This window comes from Trachemys scripta, chromosome 11, assembly GCF_013100865.1.
Source record: "Trachemys scripta elegans isolate TJP31775 chromosome 11, CAS_Tse_1.0, whole genome shotgun sequence".
NCBI classification, from domain to species: Eukaryota; Metazoa; Chordata; order Testudines; family Emydidae; genus Trachemys; species Trachemys scripta.
The window spans coordinates 60164735-60186892 of NC_048308.1; the positions used below are offsets into that span (position 1 = coordinate 60164735).

Consider the following 22158-nt stretch of genomic DNA (forward strand, 5'->3'; position numbering starts at 1 on the left):
CCCCTCCAACTGCCCCCATAGCCCTCCCTGCCCCCTCTAACTGCCCCCCTTCCCCTAACTGCCCCTCATACCGTGGCCGTGTCCCTCTCCCCGCTAACTAGCTCATAACTAGCTCAGCACCCTCCGCTCCGCCGCCGCCGGTCCCACTGCTCGAGTCCCCGGCCCCGCGGGGGAGTCCCTGCGGGAGCGGGCGGGTCTCTCACCAGCCAGCACGAACTTTGCCATGAGGTGACTGGCGGCAGGGCTCGAGCCCCTTGGGCAGCGGCGCCTGGATGTTGCTTAGCAACGTGGCGACGCTGCCTCTAGTCAACCTCGCCGCGCGAGGGAGAGCGCGAGAAATTGTCCCCTGCTCCGCCCCGTACTCTCGCGAGATGTACAGAGGGCACGTCAGGAAGGTATCATGGCGGCTCGTGTAGGCCGCTCGCACGAGGCCTAGTCGGGTCGGTTCACTGTCTGGTGAGGTCGCCCCTGGGGAATCAGCCTGGCTGCTGCCCTGGAATAGCGAGAGGGCCCGGGACTAACCGGCTGCCTCCAGCCGCGGCGGGGGCCAGAGGGCTTGTGAGTCCCGACAGTGCGGGTGACGGGGGGAGGGTCTGCCCCGGTCCCCGCTGGTGTGTGGGTGTGGTGGGGTGTCCCCGTGGGGGGCTTCAGGCCATGAAGCCACGGGGCGTTCACAGGTGTCTCTGCTGGTATGTGACGATCAGGGCCCGTGTATCGTGCAGCTGAGGTGCAGGATCCACCCCGGCTGCCATGGTGCTCCGGGCCCTGAGGTTTCTTTTAAGGAAGGTTATAAGCCTTGTGACCACGAAGGCGTACGTTTAGCTTTGTAAATGGCACATAGCCGAAACAGCGGTGTCTGCCTGAGTCTGCAGGCAGCCTGAAACTGCACCTCTGAGATGTGTGTGATCTGCCCTGTGGTCAACGGTTGAAACCTAAAGATAACTGCTTAAAGAGAACCGTTGCTAACTCTTTTGCAGCTGCTTGTGTTAACAGAAACATGCAGTTAATGGGGCAGCTGGTTGCTGAGTTATGAAAATTGGGGTTGGAGCCTCCCCCTAAATCTTAAAAGTCCCCTCTGCATGCATCTGCAAATGGAAAAGAGAGAAGTGCCACCCCAGCTACTTAAATGCTCAACTGCTATCTGTCTGCTAAAACTTCCAGGTTTTCTCCATACAACTTCTAATATGCAACTGTAGTTTCTGCACAATTTTTAGCATGTTGATAATTAAAAATTTGTCAGTAGTGTAAAATCAAAACTTAATAAAAAAGAAACAATTCTAATTGCTCTTAGTCTTCATATTTAACGATAACACATCTTTAATTTATATCTTGCTTGAAGTTGCCGCAGAACTGTTAGTCTCACACAACAAAGGGCTACAACATGGACTCCTTTCTGCCCTAAAATACACAGAATTCTGCTTACAATTATACCTTCAGTTATATCTCATTAAAACATAATAGACTTAAGTGGATTGAAAAATAAAAAAATGTCCATTTCCCTTCAGAAATTCTGCAGGTCTGAAAGTAAAATCCCTGAAGATTTCTACTGCCTGTACTGAAATGTGTCTTCTACTTGTGACGTGCTGTTCATGAGAGAAACGGAGTCCTGTCTGGCCCTAGTACATCAGATTGTTCCATAAATTATGAGCTTTAATTTCTCTTCATAACATTTGTAGTTATTATGTAAGTTATGACATCAGGCCCTGATCATACATTTCTTGAACACCCAAGACTCCCCATGAGTTAACTGGATCCATGACTTCTGTCTGCACCACAAAAATGGATGCAACCTTTGATAGAAGCCCTTGGGTTGTGCAAAGAAAGGTGCAGGAAGCCCTTAATAGTTAAATGTATGGTGTTATCTTTTACTTGGTCCTGTTTAGTCTCATAATATAGGTCTTCTATCTGTCTCAGACATTTCTAGAGGCTCCTATCTCTATGTTGTCTACCTGCTGAATTTTTTGCAAGTGTCAGAATTTTATCACTTCTGGTAAATCAGGAGTGGCGCATGGCTCCGGGAGGCTTGGGGGAAAAAGAAATCAGGAAAGTGAAGGTACAGACTTTGGACTCGGTCCTGTAAGTGCACCCATGAGGACAGGCCTCTGTGCCAGTGTGTGTGGAGACCCATTTAAATCAATTTACCAGTGTAGATGCAAGATCAGGGCTTAAGTCTGCCCAGTTTCTCTTCAAATCCTGTCCCTCTTCAATTTTACTGTGGAATTGCAACAGTTTTGTGACCATGAGACCCTGTGTAATTGTGGAATCAGAAGCAGAAGATGCTCATTAATTAATGACTGATTAAAAATGAAAATGAACTATTTCCAGAGCTGTCTGTTTCAGGTTCCCTCTGTAAAAGATGTGTTGGTAGATGTGGTATTTTAACCTTTAAACCAAAAGCTTGTTAATGATTTTATAATTTTCAATTGATTTCACAGATAATGCATTTTACCTGGTGTCCAAAGACCTGTTTCTGTGGGCTTGAATCTGATTAAGGCCCTGTCTTGTGAGCTGGCATTTGAAAGCTGTTTATAACAGTAGCAAAAATGAACAATAAAGTGGGTTATTTGATAAGGACAATCAGACATTTGCATGTATGTGGTTCTAAACTGGGTCCCAACTTTAGAACTACAATGAGGACATACACATTAGGGATCAGTAGAGGTAAGAGTGCCATACAAAGTGTGAACCTGAGAAGATTCCTGTTAAATGTTCCTCCTCGGCGGCTTGAACCATCTCTCCGATTGCTGTCTCAGGGGGTGCCTGTTTATAGTAAAGGAGATGCCACTGTACAAGAACAGAATGCTACAAAGACTCTATTAGATGAACATGTGCAAAGTTCATCTAGTGCCGTGGACCCTCTAGAAGAAGATAGAAGTGTTGTTGAAGAGAATCTGGTAGTGAAGAGCAAAAGGAGTCAGTCACAGCAGTTCTTTGATGACCTTCAAAAATGCACATCTCTCTGTGATGTATTAGACCTAGTTTCAAAGTATGCTATTTCTGAGAAGCATTGTAGTTCTTGTTTTAATGCTATGTGGATGCTTACCAAAAAGCTGTCCGAAGACCAGAAGCGTTATGAGAAACAACTGATGGTCGAGCATCCTGCATTTATGCAGCTATGTCAGTCTCTGATGAAAAATTCTAGGAGCATGTGGTGTGATGACTTGGTATACAGTCTACATGCTGTGGTGAAGCTAGAGTTACCCCAGAACACTCAACTTGTTCAGACTTTGCTGAGGGTCTGTCAGGTAAGTATTGGAATCTTTTAAAGATTGGAATAAAATTCCAGCGCCAGTTCTTACAGGTTGTAGAGGCTATAGCCTTGGAGGGTCTCCACATGGAATGCCTGTGGTTTGAGTTCTGCCCATGCTTTATTTTCATTCCTCTACACACACACACACCATATAAAGAGAGAGGGCTGAAAGAATACTTGCGCTTCAGGCTGTGCCAAAACTCTAGATCTGTTTGAGGCTTAGAAAAACTCTTTTCTCCCTCCACCCTCCCTTCCCCCTCTCCTTTCTCCTCACATGATATGAAGCAGGTTTGAGAGTGAGCAGTCGTGAGGAAAGGTATTTTTGATATTTTGATTTGAGGGCACAGGCCAGTGTCCTCCTTGACTCCCTGTTCCTTCACCTGCTGCTTCTGGGAGCTTTCTTTGGTCTACCCACTATTAGCTGTATTATGCTCCCCTTGTCTTGGATTTTTACAGGACCTTCCCTAGCTGCTGATGCAACTAGGGACGTCCTCTGAGCATCATATGACTTTCATGCTGTGCTAGGTGAGGGTTTCTCCATTTCTGGACCTGCTGCTGCCCTGGGAGATTCTTTCTTGACTTTCTTCAGAGCCCCCCACCAACTACTCCACCCACCCACTGTGTGAAACTTTCTCCCTGTTTCTTCCCTTTCTGTTCCCTTAGACCAGTCTGTCCTCATCCTTACCTCCACCTCCCCCTAACTCTGCACCTAGCCAACCCATCCTACTTTGTAGAGTTGTATGTGTTTTAATAAAGCAGTATGCAACTTTCAGAGGGAAAGAGGGCACTGACTTATTACATGTGATTTTTCTTTTAGGCCTGATTTCTCATTTTCTCAGGGGAAATTGGGAGTTAACTCCACAGAAGTCAGTAGAATTATACCAGTGTGTAGGTCAAAGTAGAATCAGCCCCAGTGACTTGACCTTTTTCTTTGTGTGGGCAGGGGAGATGGGGGGGCGCTAAGATAGCTGGTAAAAATTGACCATTCCACCACTTAGTCTTAAGAATTTTCTAACATTCTAACATTGTGAAAATATCTTTAATAGGAGCGCCTCAATGATTTTGATGACCGATGTGTCGCTGTTCTGGCAGCCACCTTGGCAACCATGGGAAAAAGCAGAAATGTGGATGCTCTTCAAGCCGGATTACAGTGAGAACAATTACATTTTTTTTTATGGTTTCCTTACTTACAAGTCTTGTCATGTGACCATTTATTTCTGTTGGAGGAAAATAAATATGGCATGAAAGGAGAGTGAGCATCTTTACTCTTCTGCCCAAAATTCACTTCGATATTTTCTGGCTTACATTTTTAGCATTTTCTTGAGGATTATTTAATGATATATTGTATTAGAACGTTTTAGTAATCCCTGCAGTGTTCTCATATGTAAAATATGGTAGAAATGTCCAAAGCAGGAAGACACTTGAACCTTTAAGTAACTTTACACGGTCTTAGACAATCAGGGATACTCTGTAGTGACCATGGCTGTAATTCTACATTGAACTCTGTGTGACAGCTCTGTGCAGAGTCCACCCTGAGAAGCTCATTGCAGGATTGGGGCCCAAGTCATTACCATCAGATAGTAGCTGAAACAAATAGCTCTCTTTGGCATCATTGTTGGTATTCTCAGCAGAAAGGGTGGAGATAGGTTAGAACACTGGACCATGGCACAGGAGACCTGGTCTCTGCCACAGGCCTGCTCGGTGACCTTGGGCAAGTCATTCCACCTCTCTGTACTTTAGTTTCCCCATTTGTAAAGTGAGGATAAAACTGCCCTCCTTTGTATAGCGCTTTGAGATCTATTAGTGAAAAGCCCTATGTTTCAGCTAGGTATTCTTCTTCTTGATTTCAATAGGAAAAGCCATTGAGTTGGAATACCATTTTACCTTGTATTCCGCCTGTATTCAAATGTAGGGGTGGGAGAAGCATTACATCTATTCTTGTTTCAGAATAACTTGTTTATGGGTGGTGGTTTTGTACTCAGATTGTTAGTCTACAAAGCCCCATCTGCTCACCCCTTCAGAGATCTAGTGTTCCTGAGCTTCTAACAGAACATATTGGTGGATTTGTATTGTATGTATCAATTCAATTTCAGCTCCAGCTACAAAAGGATGGGCATGTTGGTTAAATAACAGCATATTCTGTTAGAAGTTCAGGTGCACAGTTCTGGAGGAAAGTAGGTTATCCCTCTCTATTTTTCACTTAGAAGACTTTGGCTCCATCTTGATTAATCAAACTCCTACCTGTTCACAGGGAAATGTCAATCTCAGTGGGTCAGTTTCAGAGCCTTCCACTGCCATATAGACGCTGGAATTTCCAAAACTAGTGCTCTGATATTTGATTAAAAAAAATACTGGTTGAAAGAGTTGGGGGTTTTGGGGCTCTTTAGTCATTTTGTTTCCTACTGAGCCAAAATGGCAACCACAGATACACCAGATCAGAGTCCTTCTCTGTGTGATGCTTTGCCTTCTGCTATATCAAGATCCTGTTCTTCTCCTACAGACCATAGTATCACTTGTTCTCCTTTCCATCTGCTCCACTTTGCTGTGTCCTGTATGAGGCTCTCCTGAATTTCATGGGTCACTGGGGGCTTGTCTCCACAGAGAAATTGCACTGGGATAAGTTACGTCAGTTTAGTTAAACTGATACTAAACTATTTCCCTGCCATGTGTTCACTCTGTTGCGCTTGCATTGGTGTATGTTGCACTGTTGCAGCACTGTGTCCACACAGCAGCATTCTGCATCAGTGTAAGCATGGTGCGGTATGGGTGGGCATTCCAGGGTCCTCTGCACTGCTTGGGCAGTGGAGTTTAGAAAGGTTGCCGGACAGAACATGGCACGTAGTGAGAAGTCCTCCTACTGATATCTCACGCCAGTGTAGTTACTTCAGTGTCAGGAGATGGCCACATTGCTATTAAGTCAATTTAACTACGTCAGTGTAGAGCTGCACCATTTTTTTTTTAAAAGAAAAAGTGTGTGTGTGTGTGTAAGAGGAGTGAGGAACTACACCAGTTTAACTCAGGATTCATCCATGGAAGACAGATGTGTGCCTGCTCCTGCCAAAAATAAGCAGAGCTTTACTGGTGCAACTTGTGTGTGTGTGTAGGCCAAGCCTCCTTAAACCAATTCCATTTTTTCCCTTATCAGGTTACTGGTGGAGCAGCGAATTCCAAAGATCAGTAACATTTTTATGTTGCAAAGCTTGATGAAATGCTTTGGGAAAGATGCCCCACTCTCTCTCAAAAGGAAATTTGAGGTAAAAGATTAAAATCATTGGTGGGTCCTACTATTATTCCTGCATAGCTATTGCTCCTGTGTTGCTATTTATTAGTTGTTTATGGTAGCACCTGTTGAACGCTAGGCAGTTTCCAGACATTGAAAATGAATGGTAACTTCCCCAAGTTGCTCATCCTCCAGGGACAGGTAAGCAAGGAAACAGTGGTTTGAGAAAGGGGAAACAATGACTATACATGTCAATTAAGTTTGCTGTAGCCTGCCCAACAGAGAGATGTCTGCAGGAGGGACTTAAATAAGTAGAGGGTGGGAAAGTCAAACCATGCATAGGGATAGAAAGTGTGGAGATGTTTATGTAAGAAATTGGTCGCATAAAAAATAAGATGCTATCTGTGAGCTTCATTGTAACAGGGCTTTGTATGTAATGAATCATGCTATCGAGAGGCAAGTAACTACATCTGCCCTAGTTCCAATAGAATGGAATTCTTAAAATGTTTTCTGAATCCAGTGAAAGGAGCTGGGGTTGATGTAGTATTTTTAAACATTGTTTTGACATTTTTTTCTATTACTGATAAATTTTTTCATTGCCCTTTATATGTCTTTGAGAATGTACTGGGTGAAACTATTTTAAGAGCTGGTGAAACTGAAATTAGTGGGCCTAATTTTTGCTGCTGGTTGCGTCAGTATAACCCTAACCATGCAAACAGTCACTCCTGATTTACTGTGGCTTAAGTGATATCAGAAGTGGGCCCACTAACTTTAGCTTCACCAGTTTTTTAAATCTTGTTTAATTTAGTGTACATCTGCCAAAGGTGTATCACAAAGGGCAATAGAAAATAGTGAGTCATTTACTAAGGATTTAGAATAACTTAGAGTTCTTGCACATGGCAAAGACTAGATATCATCCTGACTCTGCAGTATTGGTAAATATGCCATCCATGCTAAGTAGCAATCCACCATTCTTTCAAGTACTGGTAGGAAAACTATATACATAGTAACCAGGAATAAGTATTAAGTTCCTCTTGTATTGATTTTATTCAAGGGAGAAACGGGAGCACCTGAGAACTTTTTAAGGACAGCTCACACTAAACATTAGAATAGCTGTAGTTGTTTCTATAAGAAAAGCGATTGGAAGGAGTTATTTTAAGCTCCTTCCAACCCTTTCTTCAGTGCGAATCTGGTGAGGTTACTGGATTGGAGTAGTTTTGATCTTCCCAACTCACTTAATTCTTCGGCAGAGATAATTTGGACTGCCAATGCCAAGAATGAAGAGTCTAATCAATTGAATTCATTTTAGGATAGAGTTTTGAGAGAGCTGGACCACTTGACTCCTGTGAATGCTCAAAACATGTTTAGTGCTCTGGCTGCGATGAATTACTGCTCCATCGTAATCCTGGATGCCTCGAGTAACAAAATCATTGGTGAGTTAAAGTGAATTTTTAAACTTCCCCTCTCCTTTACTCTGACTCTTCCTAATGAAAATGTCTAATTCCAATTTCCTTTTAAACCCAGAAAACATGATTGTTTTGTAGTCTAACAATACAGATCCATCAGACAAAATACAGTACAAAAAATTTGGAGGACTGATGGATGATCAAAGAAAGTAGTTCTTACGGTCTCTGCCCTCATTAATACCATGAAATGTCATCTCTGTGGATTATAATGGCACTCTTCATAGCTCTGAAGTTAAAATTCTGTTTTCTTTTCCCCAAATTCTATAAATAGAGAAAATGCTAACTAAAGGCCAGCAAGTAAAATTAGTGGTTTCAGATGTGCTTTTAAAACTGTTTCTGAACTGGAAATTTGCATCTCATAGTATGAATTGACAACTCTGTGTTTAGGGAGTAAGCAAAAGGGGACATGAATAAGTGGATTTCGTTATTGAGTTCTGCTTAATAAATGATGGCTCAGTCGAGCCCAAAGGAACTTAAAATGAAGGTTAATTCTCTGACCTTTACTCAGACCTTTGCAATAAGTATTGTAGACATAATTGATCAATATGTATTAATATATACTCTTGCATCCAAAACTATGGTAAAAGAACATTAATGTTGCGAAGTCAAGCCCTCAAAAGGTAGGAAATGTCAAAGTTCAGGTTGCATGTGCAGCCTTAATTTGGCCTCCTTGTGCATACACCTTATGATATAATCTTTAATTATATGGCAACAAACTATTTTCTCCCACGGGATCCCTGCTTCATTAATGTACAGGATGGATGGTATTCATAGTATGAAGCTATTGAATACTTTGTTGCATCCTCATTGTTTAGCGTACAGCCATAGGTCTTATTTACTACACGTGAGTCAAATCCTGCTCTGAAGACAGAATTATTAATTTCCTAATTTGCTTTTCTGTGGCATTTATCACTATAATATCTGAGTGCTTCACAAATATGGATTTATTTTCATAACACCGAAGAGTGAGGTGGTGGTATCTGCATTTTAAATATGCTGGACTGAAGCACACAGATATTAAGGTCAGAAGTGTCCACTAATTTTGAGTTCCCAATCTGAAATGCATTGGACCTGATTTTTTCAGAGCACTTAGCGTTATTTGGCACTTTATATGTTTGAAGCACAGCTCCTCTTGATTTAACTTGCAGCTGTGAGTGCTCAGCAGTTCTGCAAATCAGATTCCAGGGTCTCAACCTGGGTACCCAGAGAATGAGGAACACATTGGGTTAAGTGATTTTCCCAGCATTACATAGGATTGAAGGATAGAAGACAAAGCTTGTCAAGGATAGAATCCAGGATGACATTCAAGTAGCCTTAACCATGAGACCATCCTTCCTATTTCTGCAGTCATCTGTCTCATTCAATATACGCCTTCCAACTATTGCAACAAATGAAGCAGGGGCTAGACAACAACCTCCTTCATTATGCAACCCTGATGATCCCCTGATCACGTCCATACTGTGCACTGAACGAGGCACAGGTCTTGTAGAAAAAATAGAATGAGATCATGAAATTACAGACTGTATCATAATGCATATGCACTAGGGGAACTGAATTAAGGTTACACAGGAAGCCTTAATTCTTGCATTTCCTAACTTTTGAGTGTTTGACTTTGCAGCCTTGCTATTTTTCTTTTAATACAAATTGTTTTGGGGTTTGTGTGTGCATGTGTATCCGTACGTATAATTTCCTAGGGTTTTAAAAGCAAACTTAAAAAAACCAAATTCCATCCTGTGATATCATACTGATGCCCACATAAAAGTCATCAGCAAGACTGGAATGTTTAGACAAGTGGTTTTCAACCTGTGGTCTGCGCACAGGGGGTACACAGACTGTCTAAGATTTCCAAAGGGAATTCTCCATTCAAAATTTTTTTTTATAGGTCCACAAATGAAAAAAGATTGAAAACCACTGCTTTAGATCCAGCTCATACACCTCTGCCTCTACATATAAGGGAGTAACTTATAGCAATAATAGTTGGTGATCCTCAATATGAACCTGCACTAGAGAGGGATGAGACACATTGCTGTCTGCAAATAGCTGTGAAACCCATAGGCAGAGGAATGGTAAGATTCAGGATGTTTGGGTTCCATTCCAGGCTCTGGTGGGCACAGACTTTTCTGCTCATTCCTCTCCTCTCAAGCTTCGTCCCTTCTGCCCTGTCCCAGCCATGTCTCTTCCCCCACCCTCAGCTCCTTGTCCCAGTCTTGTTTTCCTCACCAAACCAGTCTGTCTCCACTCCTCAGCGTTCTCATCCTAGTTCCAGTCTCCTTGCCCAATTAGTCCCAACATCTCCCCTCTATGCTCCTAGTCAAAGTCCCAGTCTGTATCCCCAAACTTTTCATCCCGGTCTCCTTTGCCCAGCCAGTCCCAGTCTCTTCCATGGTTCCCCATCTGATTTTTCACAGCACACGCCGCTGGCTGCTGGTCCCAGTTGTATCCCACAATGCGCAGCTCACAGTCACTGTTATTTTTTTTTGTTCCTCTGTTACAGAGAGTATCCATGGTTTTTCATTTTGGCAGCTAATCCATGTTCTGAAATCATGCAGCATCCTCCGGTACCGCAATGTGGTTCTGTATTCAGCAATAGCAAACTACGTGACTTCCCACATCTCCATGTGGGACACTAATCAGGTGAGGTAGTGACACCGCTAGAACTGCCAGTACTCAGCTGTGCCCAGGTGACACCACTAGAACTACCAGTACTCAGCTGTGCCCAGGCGCGCACAAACACAATTTACAGAGTTGCTAGTTATGACTCAGTATTTCAGTTTGCATTCTGAAATGGGCTTAAAATTGGGCATAAATTCCAGTTTTGCTCTACATGTAGAGCAACTACATAATGTTTGAATTTTCTAAGGGCATAAAAAACAATGCAGTTTTTCTCTGGTTTCTTTTCATGAACGTTTAATAGGAATAACTTGGTAGAAATTGGTCCATGGCTGGAAAATGTCAGTTTCAAACTTCTTTTTCTTGATGTATATCTTTGAAACAACATTGTCTATTTATACAGATTGGTTGAGGGGAAATCTTCAGTAAAACTGGTACATTGGCTGTCGTTGTTTTATTTGTTAGTGTAGCACCGACAAGCCCTCATCATGGACCTGAACCCTTCTGCTCAGTGCTAGACAAACACAGAACCAAAAGGCAGTCCCTGCCCCAAAGAGCTTGCAATCTAAGTGTAAGACAAGAAACAACAGAGGGATACAGACCTACAGAGGGTGGATCAGAGGGAAACAACGAGACAATATTAGTTTAAATATTTTAATAAGTGTTTGGGAGTTCAACAGTCCATTGTTCTTCTATTTATTGCAGTATGGTAATAAATAATACAGTTAGTCATGCTCATAACAAAATATTACAATTTTCAAAAGTTTATTTTCATTTTTAAAAACCTCTCTGATGCTATAACACCAGACAATTAAGTAAATTTCCATATTGAGGCTCTTCCTCCAGGTTTAATTTGTTGGATTTAGCCTTAAAAATGTTTTTCTTCATATACTTTTTTTTTTTTTTGCGCGTTTTAGATTGCCCTGTTTTTGTCTGCCTTCGGGGGACTTCGCTTTCGATCTGTTGAGCTGATGGATATTTTGGCTGAGAAGGTGACAAGTCATCCTGAATCCCTGGACCTGAAGTATATTCTAGGTGTTCTCCGGGTGTATTCGCTTCTCAACCATGTTCCCAAATGCCAAAATCAGGAGTAAGTTCTGGCTTAGAAAGCCTTGTGTTAAATTACATAGTTGTTATGTGGGTGTCTGAACAGGCACCCGAAAGAGTACCTGCTACTGATCTTGGATTCCAGTTGTGAAATAATTCTCACTTGGTCCTGTTTTACTAATCTGTGAGGTAAACTTGCTATACCTGTCACTATTATAAAAAAAAAAAGGCAGATATACATTTTTTCCAAACAGTAAAGCAATGTAATAGAGAATGCACAAGATGTAATAGAGAATGGGTGCCCATCACTTAAGTGGTAGACTGATAAAAGTGGTGAACAGGTTGTAGCTAGCGGGAAGCTTAGATGCTGGACTTGGGTTCTGGTTATCCAAGTAAATTGGAATGTCTGGGGTTTTATTTCAAAAGTATGGATTTATATTTTATAGAGATTTTTAGGAAAGTCTGAGTTTATTTATAAATTGGTATGTAAAGATGTCTTTTTTTTCTTTTGAAGGTTCCTGGAGTCTCTCAACGGTGCCTTGAATAACTACCTCACCAGGATTTCTAATGTGGATCTGCTGAAGGCAGTGTATTCATTTTGCATTTTAGACTATTTGCCCCAGCCTGCACTTAGTCAGCTCCTGCAAGAGGACAACCTCAACGAGTTACTAAAATCAGGTCAGGCATTAATGTATTCATGTGTGTTATGCCATTGAATTCACAGTAATGTGTAGAGAAGAGTAGTATTAACTTCAACACAATCACTCCTTAGGGCAGGGGTCTCAATCTCAAATGACCACGAGGGCCACATGTGGATTAGTACATTGGCCTGAGGGCTGCATTTACTGACACCTCCCCCCCGCTGCCCTTGGCCCCGCCCCTGCCCCGCCTCTTCCCACCTCTTCCCCACCCCCATTCCAACCCCTTCCTCAAAATCCCCACCCCAACTCTGGGGGTGCAGGAGGGGTGTGGGGTGTGGCGGGGGCTCAGGGCAGAGGGAGTTGGGGTGAGGGGTGCAGCAGGGGCTCAGGGCAGGGGGTCGGGGTGCAGGGTGCGGCAGGGGGTTGGAGTGCAGGGTGCGGCAGGGGGCTCGGGGTGCAGGAGGGGTGCAGGGTGCGGCAGGGGGCTCAGCGCAGGGGGTTTGGCTGCAGGAGGGGTTCGGGGGGCGGGCTCCGGCCTGACGCGCACCAGGGGCAGGGCAGGCTCCCTGCCTGCCCTGCCCCCGCGCCGGTCCAGGAAGCGGCCAGAACTTGGGGAACAAGGGGCACAGGGGTGGGTGTGTTTGCTGTTGCTTCAGGCACTGCCCCTAGCAGCTCCCATTGGCTGCGGTTTCCCGTTCTGCCCCCGGTGTGTGTCTGGCCGGAGCCGCTCTAGGTAAACACTGGGGGAGGGCCGGGGGGCTGCGAGGAGCTCGCAGGCCACAGAAAATAACCCCAGGGACCGCATGTTTGAGACCCCTGCTTTAGGGTGTGGTTGCATTGGAGCTCACAAGCTAAGTGGGGCAGATGGGTTAATATTGGATATGAAATAAAAAACTGAGTTCTGCAAGTTGTTACTTGTGAGTGATTCAGGAGACTCTGTCCTCAGACTCAGCACTGAACCAATGCCCTCATCATGGTGTTGGGATGTATTGTGCTGTTGGAGGTACCATTTTCAGATAAGACACTTCAGTAATGAGGAAAGTGTTTTCTAGGTAACTGAAAGATAGTAAGTGTAAGATTTGTTGTAGAAAGTCAGATGTGAACGAATTGTGGATTCTTCTGGGACACGCATTCAAGATTTTCCAAGAACATTTAAAAAAAATAACCAAAGTGATGCATGTTTTTCAGCTAAATCAAAGTTTAGCTCAAAATACAACTCGTGGTTAGAAGTTGCTTGACTGTTTTGCTTTAGGATGAAGGACCCTAACTGAAATGGTTCAAGGTAGTCGTTCAGCTTCGTGTTATAATTCTCTACAGCTAATTGCTTAGTTTGGCACTGAGTCAGGGTGTAAGTGTATTTGTTGCTTGCAGATTCTGTATACTCTGGGACGTTCTGTTAGTCCCTACACTTCAACAAAACAGTCTGTCTACTTGGAACCTGAATAGTTCAGTACCACTAAGTGAATAATTGACTCTTCCATTCACTGGCTGAATCAAAGGGGGGAAAAATCAGTTTATTTTGAACTGAAATTGATATATTTTTATTTGTTTTATTTATTTATTGGCTTTTCCCACTGAAATGAAAAAAATCCATTCAGATAAAATGAAATGTTTGAAGTTGTTTTGAAAAAACATTTCCACAATTTTTTTCCCCGAAACTATTTGCTGAATTTTATCCAAACTTGCAAATAGTTTCACTCACCCCAAAACCTGCATTTTATCAGAGAATTTGCCATTCAGCTGAAGAATTTTGCTCAGCTCTATAGTTTGGTACTGTTAAAGCATGCTCTCAAAGTGACATCCAAAATGTGACTTAACTTCTTGTGTTTTATCAATATCCATTAAAGTTTTTTTTTTAAGAACAGCCTCCATGTGTGCATAACTGTTTTACACTTATTAGTATCCCTGCTGTAACAGGGTAACGTGTGTAGCTGTTGCACAATAGAGGGGGGAAAAGTGAGTAAATGAATAGATTTCAGACTTTCAAGAGTGGATGGTCCAGTGGTTAGGGTGGTAACCTAGACCCTGGGAGCCCTGGGGTTCAACTCCCTGCTCTGTCACAAACTTTCTTGGTGACCTTGGATAAGTCTTAGCCTCTTTGTGCCTAAGTTCTCCATCTGTACAATGGGAATAATAGCATTGCTCTCCCTCACCAGGAGATTGATTCTACAGTAATGTGTGTCTTGTAAATTGCTTAGATAGCTGTATAGAACAAGAAGGTTTTAACGACGTCTTGATGGCATCTTTTCAAGAAACAATTAGTTTTATTATGCCTAATCTGGAATTAATCTACTGCTCAGCAAAGCTGAAATCTCTTCATACGGCAAATAGTAGCCAGTGAAACTGTGGATTTCATGAGATAAAACGATACAATATAAATATAATGAGTCCACTATAATGCTACATTTCTATCCTTTTTTCAGATGGCCTCAACAAGGAGCAGAATGAAATGATGGTGCACTGTGTGAACGTGTGTCTGGAACTTGATAGTCCTTCATTCACCAAACCAGCAACTGTGTTTATAAAGAAACCCTCACCTTTGGTTTCTGATCTCCCTGAGGTTCAGATGGCTCTGCTGAAACTTCTGGGAGATGAGCGTATGTTTCAGCAAAACATCCAACTGCCATATGATTACAACATTGGTATGGGACCAGTTCATTGTCATGTGTCTTTGAATATTGATTTATAGTGGTAGAGAAATGGACTGGCAACTATTACCTATATATATATAATATAAGGGGTTTAAAATATAAATTTCTGGTGATAAGGTCTATTTGGCAACTATGCCTTTATGGTTGTATTTTCTATGACATTCACGTTAGAATAGTTGGATAGTTGACTAAAATATTGTTACTGCTCTGGTTTGTAAAATTGCATTGGGCTTTTCGTGGTTAAAATCTGGCTTTTGATGCAACTAATCCTACATAAACCCAATAGGCCATAACTATATTAAACAACACTGACCTTTTAATGCTAACATACTTTTTAAATCTTGGATTAAAGAAACAATACAAGATGGCAAAATATGAAACTTCAAGGTGATTGTTTTAGCTGTGGAACAGTTTTCCTTTTTCTTTGATTTAAACAGGATATGACCTTCATTGAGAGACCATTTATAAATTTAGTAAAGTTCCATGGTGTATGGTTTCTTTTGTATGCAGGTTTTATACTTCTATGATGATATCATTTGCAAGCTACTTGCATTACCTGTGTCAAGTATCAGAGGGGTAGCCGTGTTAGTCTGGGTCTGTAAAAAACAACGAGTCCTGTGGCACCTTATAGACTAACAGATGTATTGGAGCATAAGCTTTTGTGGGTGACTACCCACTTCATCAGACGCATGTGTCTATAAGGTGCCACAGGACTCTTTGTTGCTTTTTTCATTACCTGATTCACTTATTATACTTCTGGTATTTTTATTCCTAAATTTATCAAACCCAGTGATAAAAGGACAAGGGAATATGTATGGATCTGTCTGAGGTTTCATAGCAACCTGGTCAGAATTTTTTTTCTTTAAATCCTGAATTGATACACCTAGGCATACTGTATCTATGATTTGCGATAACGAGCACCTTTTCTGATTGTGTCAAAGTGCCAGCTGAATGTATTTGTTGCTCTCGAAGAACTGCAATATATTGTGCAAACTGTCCCACAAATGCAATAGTTATAGCTGTTTCTTTTCTGTTGACTCCATGAAATATATTGGAATGATCAAAGCCTCTTTACATGGTCAAAGCCTCTTGTGCCATTTAATATTTGACTGTTTTTGCTTTCAGATTTTGAAATCAAAATGGATGCAGACAGAAAAAAAGTGCTTCCAGTAACTGAAGTAGATGATCCTGCCGATGCTCCAGATGTTCAAAGGTACCTTTATTTGGTTACAAGTTTTCTTTACCAGGCTATATTCTATGTGAGGCTCTTCCTGTTGCTTCTTTGGCTCATTGATCTGCAGAGCCAGTAATTCACATTCTCTGTGCTCTCACAGGAGCATAAGAATTGTCATTCTGGATCAGACCAGTGTGACGGGTTGGATCACAGAAACCCCCTTGGGAGCTGCCACCTAATGTACCAAGATTACCTCTGCTCCTGTTTTCCCTGCCAGCTCAGGACTCCAGCACCCTGTCTTGCTGAGCCGGACACTCCCGTCTGCTCCAGCACAGACCCAGGGTCTGAATTACTTGCCCCAAAGCTGCAGGTTTATCTGAAAACAGCTCCCAGAAGTGTGCTTGTCTTTAGCACTCAGATGCCCAACTCCCAGTGGGGTCTAAACCCAAATAAATCCGTTTTACCCTGCATAAAGCTTATACAGGGTAAACTCATAAATTGTTCGCCTTCTATAACACTGATAGAGAGAGATGCTGCACAGTTGTTTGTTCCCCCAGGTATTCATACATATGCTGAGTTAATTAATAAGTAAAAAGTGATGTTATTAAATACAGAAAGTAGGATTTAAGTGATTCCAAGTAGTAACAGACAGAACAAAGTAAGTCACCAAGCAAAATAAAATAAAATGGCAAATCTATGTCTAATCAAACTGAATACAGATAATCTCACACTCAGAGATGCTTCAGTAAGTTTTTTCTCAGACTGCACACCTTCCAGGGCTAGGCACAATTCTTTCCCCTGGTACAGCTCTTCTTCCAGCTCAGATGGTAGCTAGGAGATTCTTCATGATGGCTCTTCTTTTCCCTTTGTTCTGTTCCACCCCTTTATATATCTTCTGCATAAGGCGTGAACCCTTTGTCCCTCTGGGTTTCCACTGCCCCTCACTGGAAAAGCACCAGGTTAAAGATGGATTCCAGTTCAGGTGACATGATCACATGTCACTGCAAGACTTCATTGCCCACTTGCCAGCACACACACATATAGGAAGACTCACAGGTAAAACACAGCCATCTACACCATCTACAGACAATGGTCCTGGTTAATGGGAGGCATCAAGATTCCAAACCACCATTAATGGCTCACACTTTGCATAATTACAATAGTCCCTCAGAGTTATATTTTATATTTCTAGTTTTAGATACAAGAGTGGTACATTTATACAAATAGGATGATCACATTCAGTAGATTATAAGCTTTGTAATGATACCTTACAAGAGACCTTTTGCATGAAGCAAATTCCAGTTACATTATATTCACTTATTATCAAGTTTTTATAAAACCATATAGACTGCACAACGTCACACAGGGCCTAGTCCAGTATCTTGCCTCCAACAGGGACCAGCCCTGGATGCTTCAGTGGCAGATGCAAGAAACTCCACAGTGGGTAGATGTGGGATAATCTGCCCTCATAAAGGTCTCCTAGGTTATAAGGCCAGAAGGGGCGGATCACTTTGATCATCTAGTCTATGACCTGTGTTAGGCAGGATGTCAGAACTTCCCTGAATTAACTCCTGTTTGAACTAGAGCATCTCTCTTAGAAAAACAGCCAGTCTTGGTTTAAAAATTGCCAGTGATGGAGAATCCACCATGACTCTTGGTGAATTGTTCCAACGGTTAATTACCCTCACTGTTAAAACATTACACATTATTTCCAGTCTGAATTTGTCTAGCTTCAACTTCCAGCCATTGGATCTTGTTATACCTTTGGCCACTAGATTGAAGAGCTCCCTCCCTCCCCCTTTATCAAATTTCTGTTCCCCATATGTAGGTACTTACAGCCTGGGATAAAGTCACCCCTTAACCCTCTCTGTTAAACTGAGCAGATTGAAGTCTTTGAATCTATTGCTATAAAATGTGTTTTCCAATCCTTTAATCATTCCCGTGTCTCTGAACCCTCTCCAATATATCAACACCAAAACAGGGCCGCCTCCCCTAATAATTAGAGTTTAGCATAAATCCTGAAACATGAGATTTTGATTCTCTTCCAAAAATTTTTTTTGCATTAACTACAACTGTGAATATTCTTATCTATATAAATGTTGAATCCCTCTGTGACACTTACTAAAGTTAACCTCAACAGGATCCTGTGGCAATGAGTTCCAGTCTAATTATGCATTGCGTGAAAAACTATATCTCTATTCCGTGTTAGAATGGAGAGAGCAATTCAACTCTATGCTAAGGAATGTTGGTTTTTTTTTTGTTTTTTTTTTAAGTAAATGAAGTATGTATAAATCCATTGACCCAATTTTTGAACCGTGTTACAAACTAGGAAACCTAAATCATGACTTTGAGACCACAATGATACTGCAGATTTTGGATCTCTAACAATAACGTATCCCTTGTTGACACCACTTAAGTCGTATTTTGAGGGCTTAGGTGGGATCTAAGTGATGCATGGCCTTGCACAGATGAATTTCTGTCTGTCTATTGGGGGGGGGAAAGGGAACTGGTTACTCTGTGCCAATACTGCTTGTCAGGCTACCAAATCATTGAACTTTTCTGAACCTTCCAAGCAGCTTAGGGATTTGCACAGCAGATAATGGAAGAAAGAAGAAAATAAATGTTACATGCGTAAGAACATAGGAACTGCCATACTGGGTCAGACCAATGGTCCATCTATCCCAGTATCCTGTCTTCCACCAGTAGCCAATGCCAGATGCTTCATAGGGAATGAACAGAACAGGGCAATTATTGAGTGATCCAACCCTGTCGTCCAGCATCCGGCAGTCAGAAGTTTCAGGACACCCAGAGCATGGGATTGCATCCCTGATGCAATCCCATATTTTGGATGCTTCTATTTCACATAATGCACCATTCTGAACTTCTCCAGAAGTTGCAGAATGATTTGAGACCTAAGAGTTCAATCTTTGCTGTAAGAACTGCATGGGCAGCCCTCGGCACCTAGATAAAACACATTGCAGGAGAGAGGGATTTAAGTTGCTTAAGTCCGGAGAAGCAAAAGAATGATTAAATTAGAAATGTACAAAAATATTAGCAATAAACAAACACAGCAGTGCTATTCCTTAATATTAAAGGCATTTTCTGAACAGTTAACTGTGAAGAATACTTAAAATGCACCAACATAATGCTGTTTGCCAGCTCCCTCAGAAATTATTACTGTTTTTGGCTTTAGAGTGGCTATTCTCTGTGCTTCTCCGTCTGCTTTCTGTTTTGGCACAAGACACCCCCAAGGCAAGCTGGCAATGAAGATGAGACATCTGAAAAAACTCGGCTATCATGTGATACTGGTAAGAAGTCTAAATGCAGTTCTCATCAATATGGTGACATGTATGATAGGTGAAGAACAGAGTACTGGGAGTGGTGAGCTTAACCTAAATTGACACTGCTGGAAAAACTCCTTAATCAGTGATGGTATTCTGTGGTGTTGGGCAAAGGGACTCCACTATGGTAAACTATGTCCAGGTGGAGTTTGATCGTTTCTTTGTCATGAACTACACCATAATTCTCCAAAAGCTAAAACTGAGTTACTGACTTCAGTTCCTCAGAACCTTGCATGAATTTGATCAGATATTGACTCATTGACCTGTTTTCACGTGGAATTGCTGATCTGAACCGATCACTTTCTGGAATGCATCAGTTTCCCTTTACTAAGTGCCTTGGTTCACAAGACAATGTGAGTTTGTGATTTAGCAGCAGAACTAATGCACCTTTTCCTTTCCTTTCCTCTCCTCTCCACTAAGGTCCACTACCAGGAGTTTAAAAATCTGAAGAAAGAAGAAGCAATTGAGTGTTTGAAGGGAGAAATCTATTCAGCAGATGCTTTTCCTGTTTCTGATGTGAATTTGCAGGATACTATTTAAAATGGACTGGGAACTTCAGATCTCCTGCTTTTTTCCCCATCACAGACATTCACAAGAAGAAGGAAGCGGTTTCATATATTCCTGAAAAATGCCTGAAGACATTGTACCCTGTAGAAAGTTTGTAAATTCAACTATATCTACCAAAGGAGTTCTTTAGCAAATAACTGCTTCTATTGCCAAGGCTCCTTAAACAATAATTGACTGCATTTAAAAAAAAAAAAAATTGAAAATCTCAATTTTTTTTTTGTTTAATTACATATAGGCTACTCCAGTGGGCTAAACTTCTCATGTGTTCTTGAACTGGGGAAGTGTAACAATCTTTCAGAGCAGTTGGGACTATGACTGCTTTCACTGTAGTGAGAGTGGAACAACATGAGTCAGTCCGTCATTAGCTTTCAGTAAGAACTCCAGCCAGAAAAGCAGTAAATCATTAGATATTGACTGGAGTGGAAAATCGAAACTCCCAAATCTCTGGACAAGTTTGTAACTCAAAAAATAATTTTCTCGTCTTGTTTTCAGAAGTCTGGGAAAGCAAATGATTCTTTATTCTCCATGCTTCTTCAGTCTCAAGCTTTTCCCTCTGTTATAAAGCGCTCTGAGACTCATAGATGTAAGATTGTCCCTCATATAAATTGCCTTGTAAATGTCAGCTCGTGATTCAGTATTAGCTCTTCCAAGACTACTTACTGCTATTGTACAATACTTAGTTTGATTCATCACATGATGAAATGACTGCCTAGGAAGGAGTACTGTGGAAAGGGATCTGGGGGTCATAGTGGACCACAAGCTGTTGCAAAAAAAGCAAATATCCTTCTGGGATGTATTAGCAGGAGTGTCGTAAGCAAGACACTCTACTCTGCTCTGATTAGGCCTCAACTGGAGTATTGTGTCCAGTTCTGGGCGCCACATTTTAGGAAGGATGTGGACAAATTGGAGAGTCCAGAAAAGAGCAACAGAAATGATTTAAAGGTCTAGAAAACACGATCTATGAGGGAAGATTGAAAAAATTGGGTTTGTTTAGTCTGGAAAAGAGAAGACTGGGAGGGGACAGAACAGTTTTCAAGTGTGTAAAAGGTTGTTGCAAGGAGGAAGAAGAAAAATTGTTTTTCTTAACCTCTGAGGATAGAACAAGAAGCAATAGGCTTAAATTGCAGCCAGGGAGGTTTAGGTTGGTGTAACGGGGTTGGGACACACCACCGGGCACCTCCTACTGGTTGTCTCGGGGAATTTGCTCTGTCCAGTGGAGCTCCCCCTCCTGGTGATGTCCCGTCCGTCTCTCCCTCAGTAGCGGGGTAGTGCGGCCCAATGGCCAGAGTCCATATAACTCCCCTCAGTAGCGGGATAGCATGGCCCAATGGCCAGAGGCATAGGGGGGCCCAGGCCCTCCCTCTCCATCAGGTCCCGACCCAGGGCTCTCCTAATGGCGGGGTTCCCCTTGATGTTGGTTTGGCAGAGATCCGGCCGCCACACGCCGAACATCAGTGTTGCTCTAACGTGGCTCGTCCCTAAAGTTCCCCTGGGTCACTTCCTACTCTCAATGTCGCAGTCTCCTCTGGAGACGTGGGTTCCGGTCCATTCCCCTCTGGCGGGTTCTCCATCTGAGATGCAGGGTTCAGGCTGGCTTCTGGAGCCTGGAATGTGGGCTGCTCCTCCTCGGGAACTGGCTGTGTGCGTCCTTCTCCGGTGGTCAGCCCCAACTGAGCAGCTTTGCAGGCTTTTATACCTAGTCTCCAGTTGGAGCATGCCCAGCAGGGCTTCTGGGGCAGGGCTTTCTCTGCCAGGAAGGAAGCATTAACCCCTGCTGCGCCAGTGCGGGGCCACTCTGCCCTGTCACATATCCCCCCCCTTTAAAACCATGGCTGGGGCCGGCGGTTCCTGGGGCCCTTCTTCCCCTTCCCCGAGGCGGGAAAAGAAGTCCGCATTCCCATGGGCCTTCCCTGGCTGGTGTGACACTTGGAAGGAGTAGGGTTGGAGGGACAGGTACCACCGCATGATCCGTGCATTCGTTTCCTTCATACTATTGATCCATCTGAAGGGTGCGTGATCCGTCACCAGGGAGAAAGTGTTCCCTAACAGGTAATACCTCAGTGCATCAATCGCCCATTTAACTGCCAGGGCCTCTCGCTCTACAGTGGAATACTGGGTGTCTCGGGGAAACAGCTTATGACTTAAGTATAAGATGGGGTGCTCTTATCCCTCCTCCTCATGGGACAACACG

General features: G+C 42.6%; 2 protein-coding genes across 8 annotated transcripts in view; one reads left to right on the forward strand and one right to left on the reverse strand.

The window, feature by feature from the left end:
• The window catches only part of MDH1B (malate dehydrogenase 1B), a 21824-nt gene extending 21535 nt beyond the window's left edge, over nt 1-289 (reverse strand). For both annotated transcript variants that reach the window (XM_034786044.1, XM_034786043.1), the window contains exon 1: nt 204-289. In XM_034786044.1, the coding sequence (XP_034641935.1) occupies nt 204-225 (22 nt within the window). In that variant the 5' untranslated portion in view covers nt 226-289. The remainder of the gene's footprint in view (nt 1-203) is intronic.
• Nucleotides 290-375: 86 nt separating this feature from the next.
• Nucleotides 376-20589, forward strand: FASTKD2 (FAST kinase domains 2). 6 transcript variants are annotated; one of them, XM_034785737.1, is made up of 12 exons: nt 376-456; nt 2436-3245; nt 4297-4400; nt 6396-6504; nt 7780-7903; nt 10431-10570; nt 11464-11636; nt 12108-12271; nt 14658-14876; nt 16011-16098; nt 19253-19367; nt 19821-20589. In XM_034785737.1, the coding sequence occupies exons 2-12, from the start codon at nt 2544-2546 to the stop codon at nt 19938-19940; spliced, it is 2058 nt and encodes a 685-aa protein (XP_034641628.1). In that variant the 5' UTR covers nt 376-456; nt 2436-2543; the 3' UTR covers nt 19941-20589. The 6 variants fall into 6 exon arrangements, with proteins under 6 accessions (XP_034641628.1, XP_034641630.1, XP_034641626.1 ...); XM_034785739.1 differs by having other exon boundaries at nt 377-440; XM_034785735.1 differs by having other exon boundaries at nt 383-558.
• The last annotated feature ends 1569 nt before the right edge of the window (nt 20590-22158 follow it).

Bases quoted from the DNA above. Each gene is read 5' to 3' on its own strand.
- FASTKD2 (XM_034785737.1), top strand. From the start codon at position 2,544: ATGAACAATAAAGTGGGTTATTTGATAAGGACAATCAGACATTTGCAT. The intron at 3,246-4,296 runs GTAAGTATTGGA...TATCTTTAATAG, and splicing joins CTTTGCTGAGGGTCTGTCAG to GAGCGCCTCAATGATTTTGA. The intron at 14,877-16,010 runs GTATGGGACCAG...TTTTGCTTTCAG, and splicing joins GCCATATGATTACAACATTG to ATTTTGAAATCAAAATGGAT.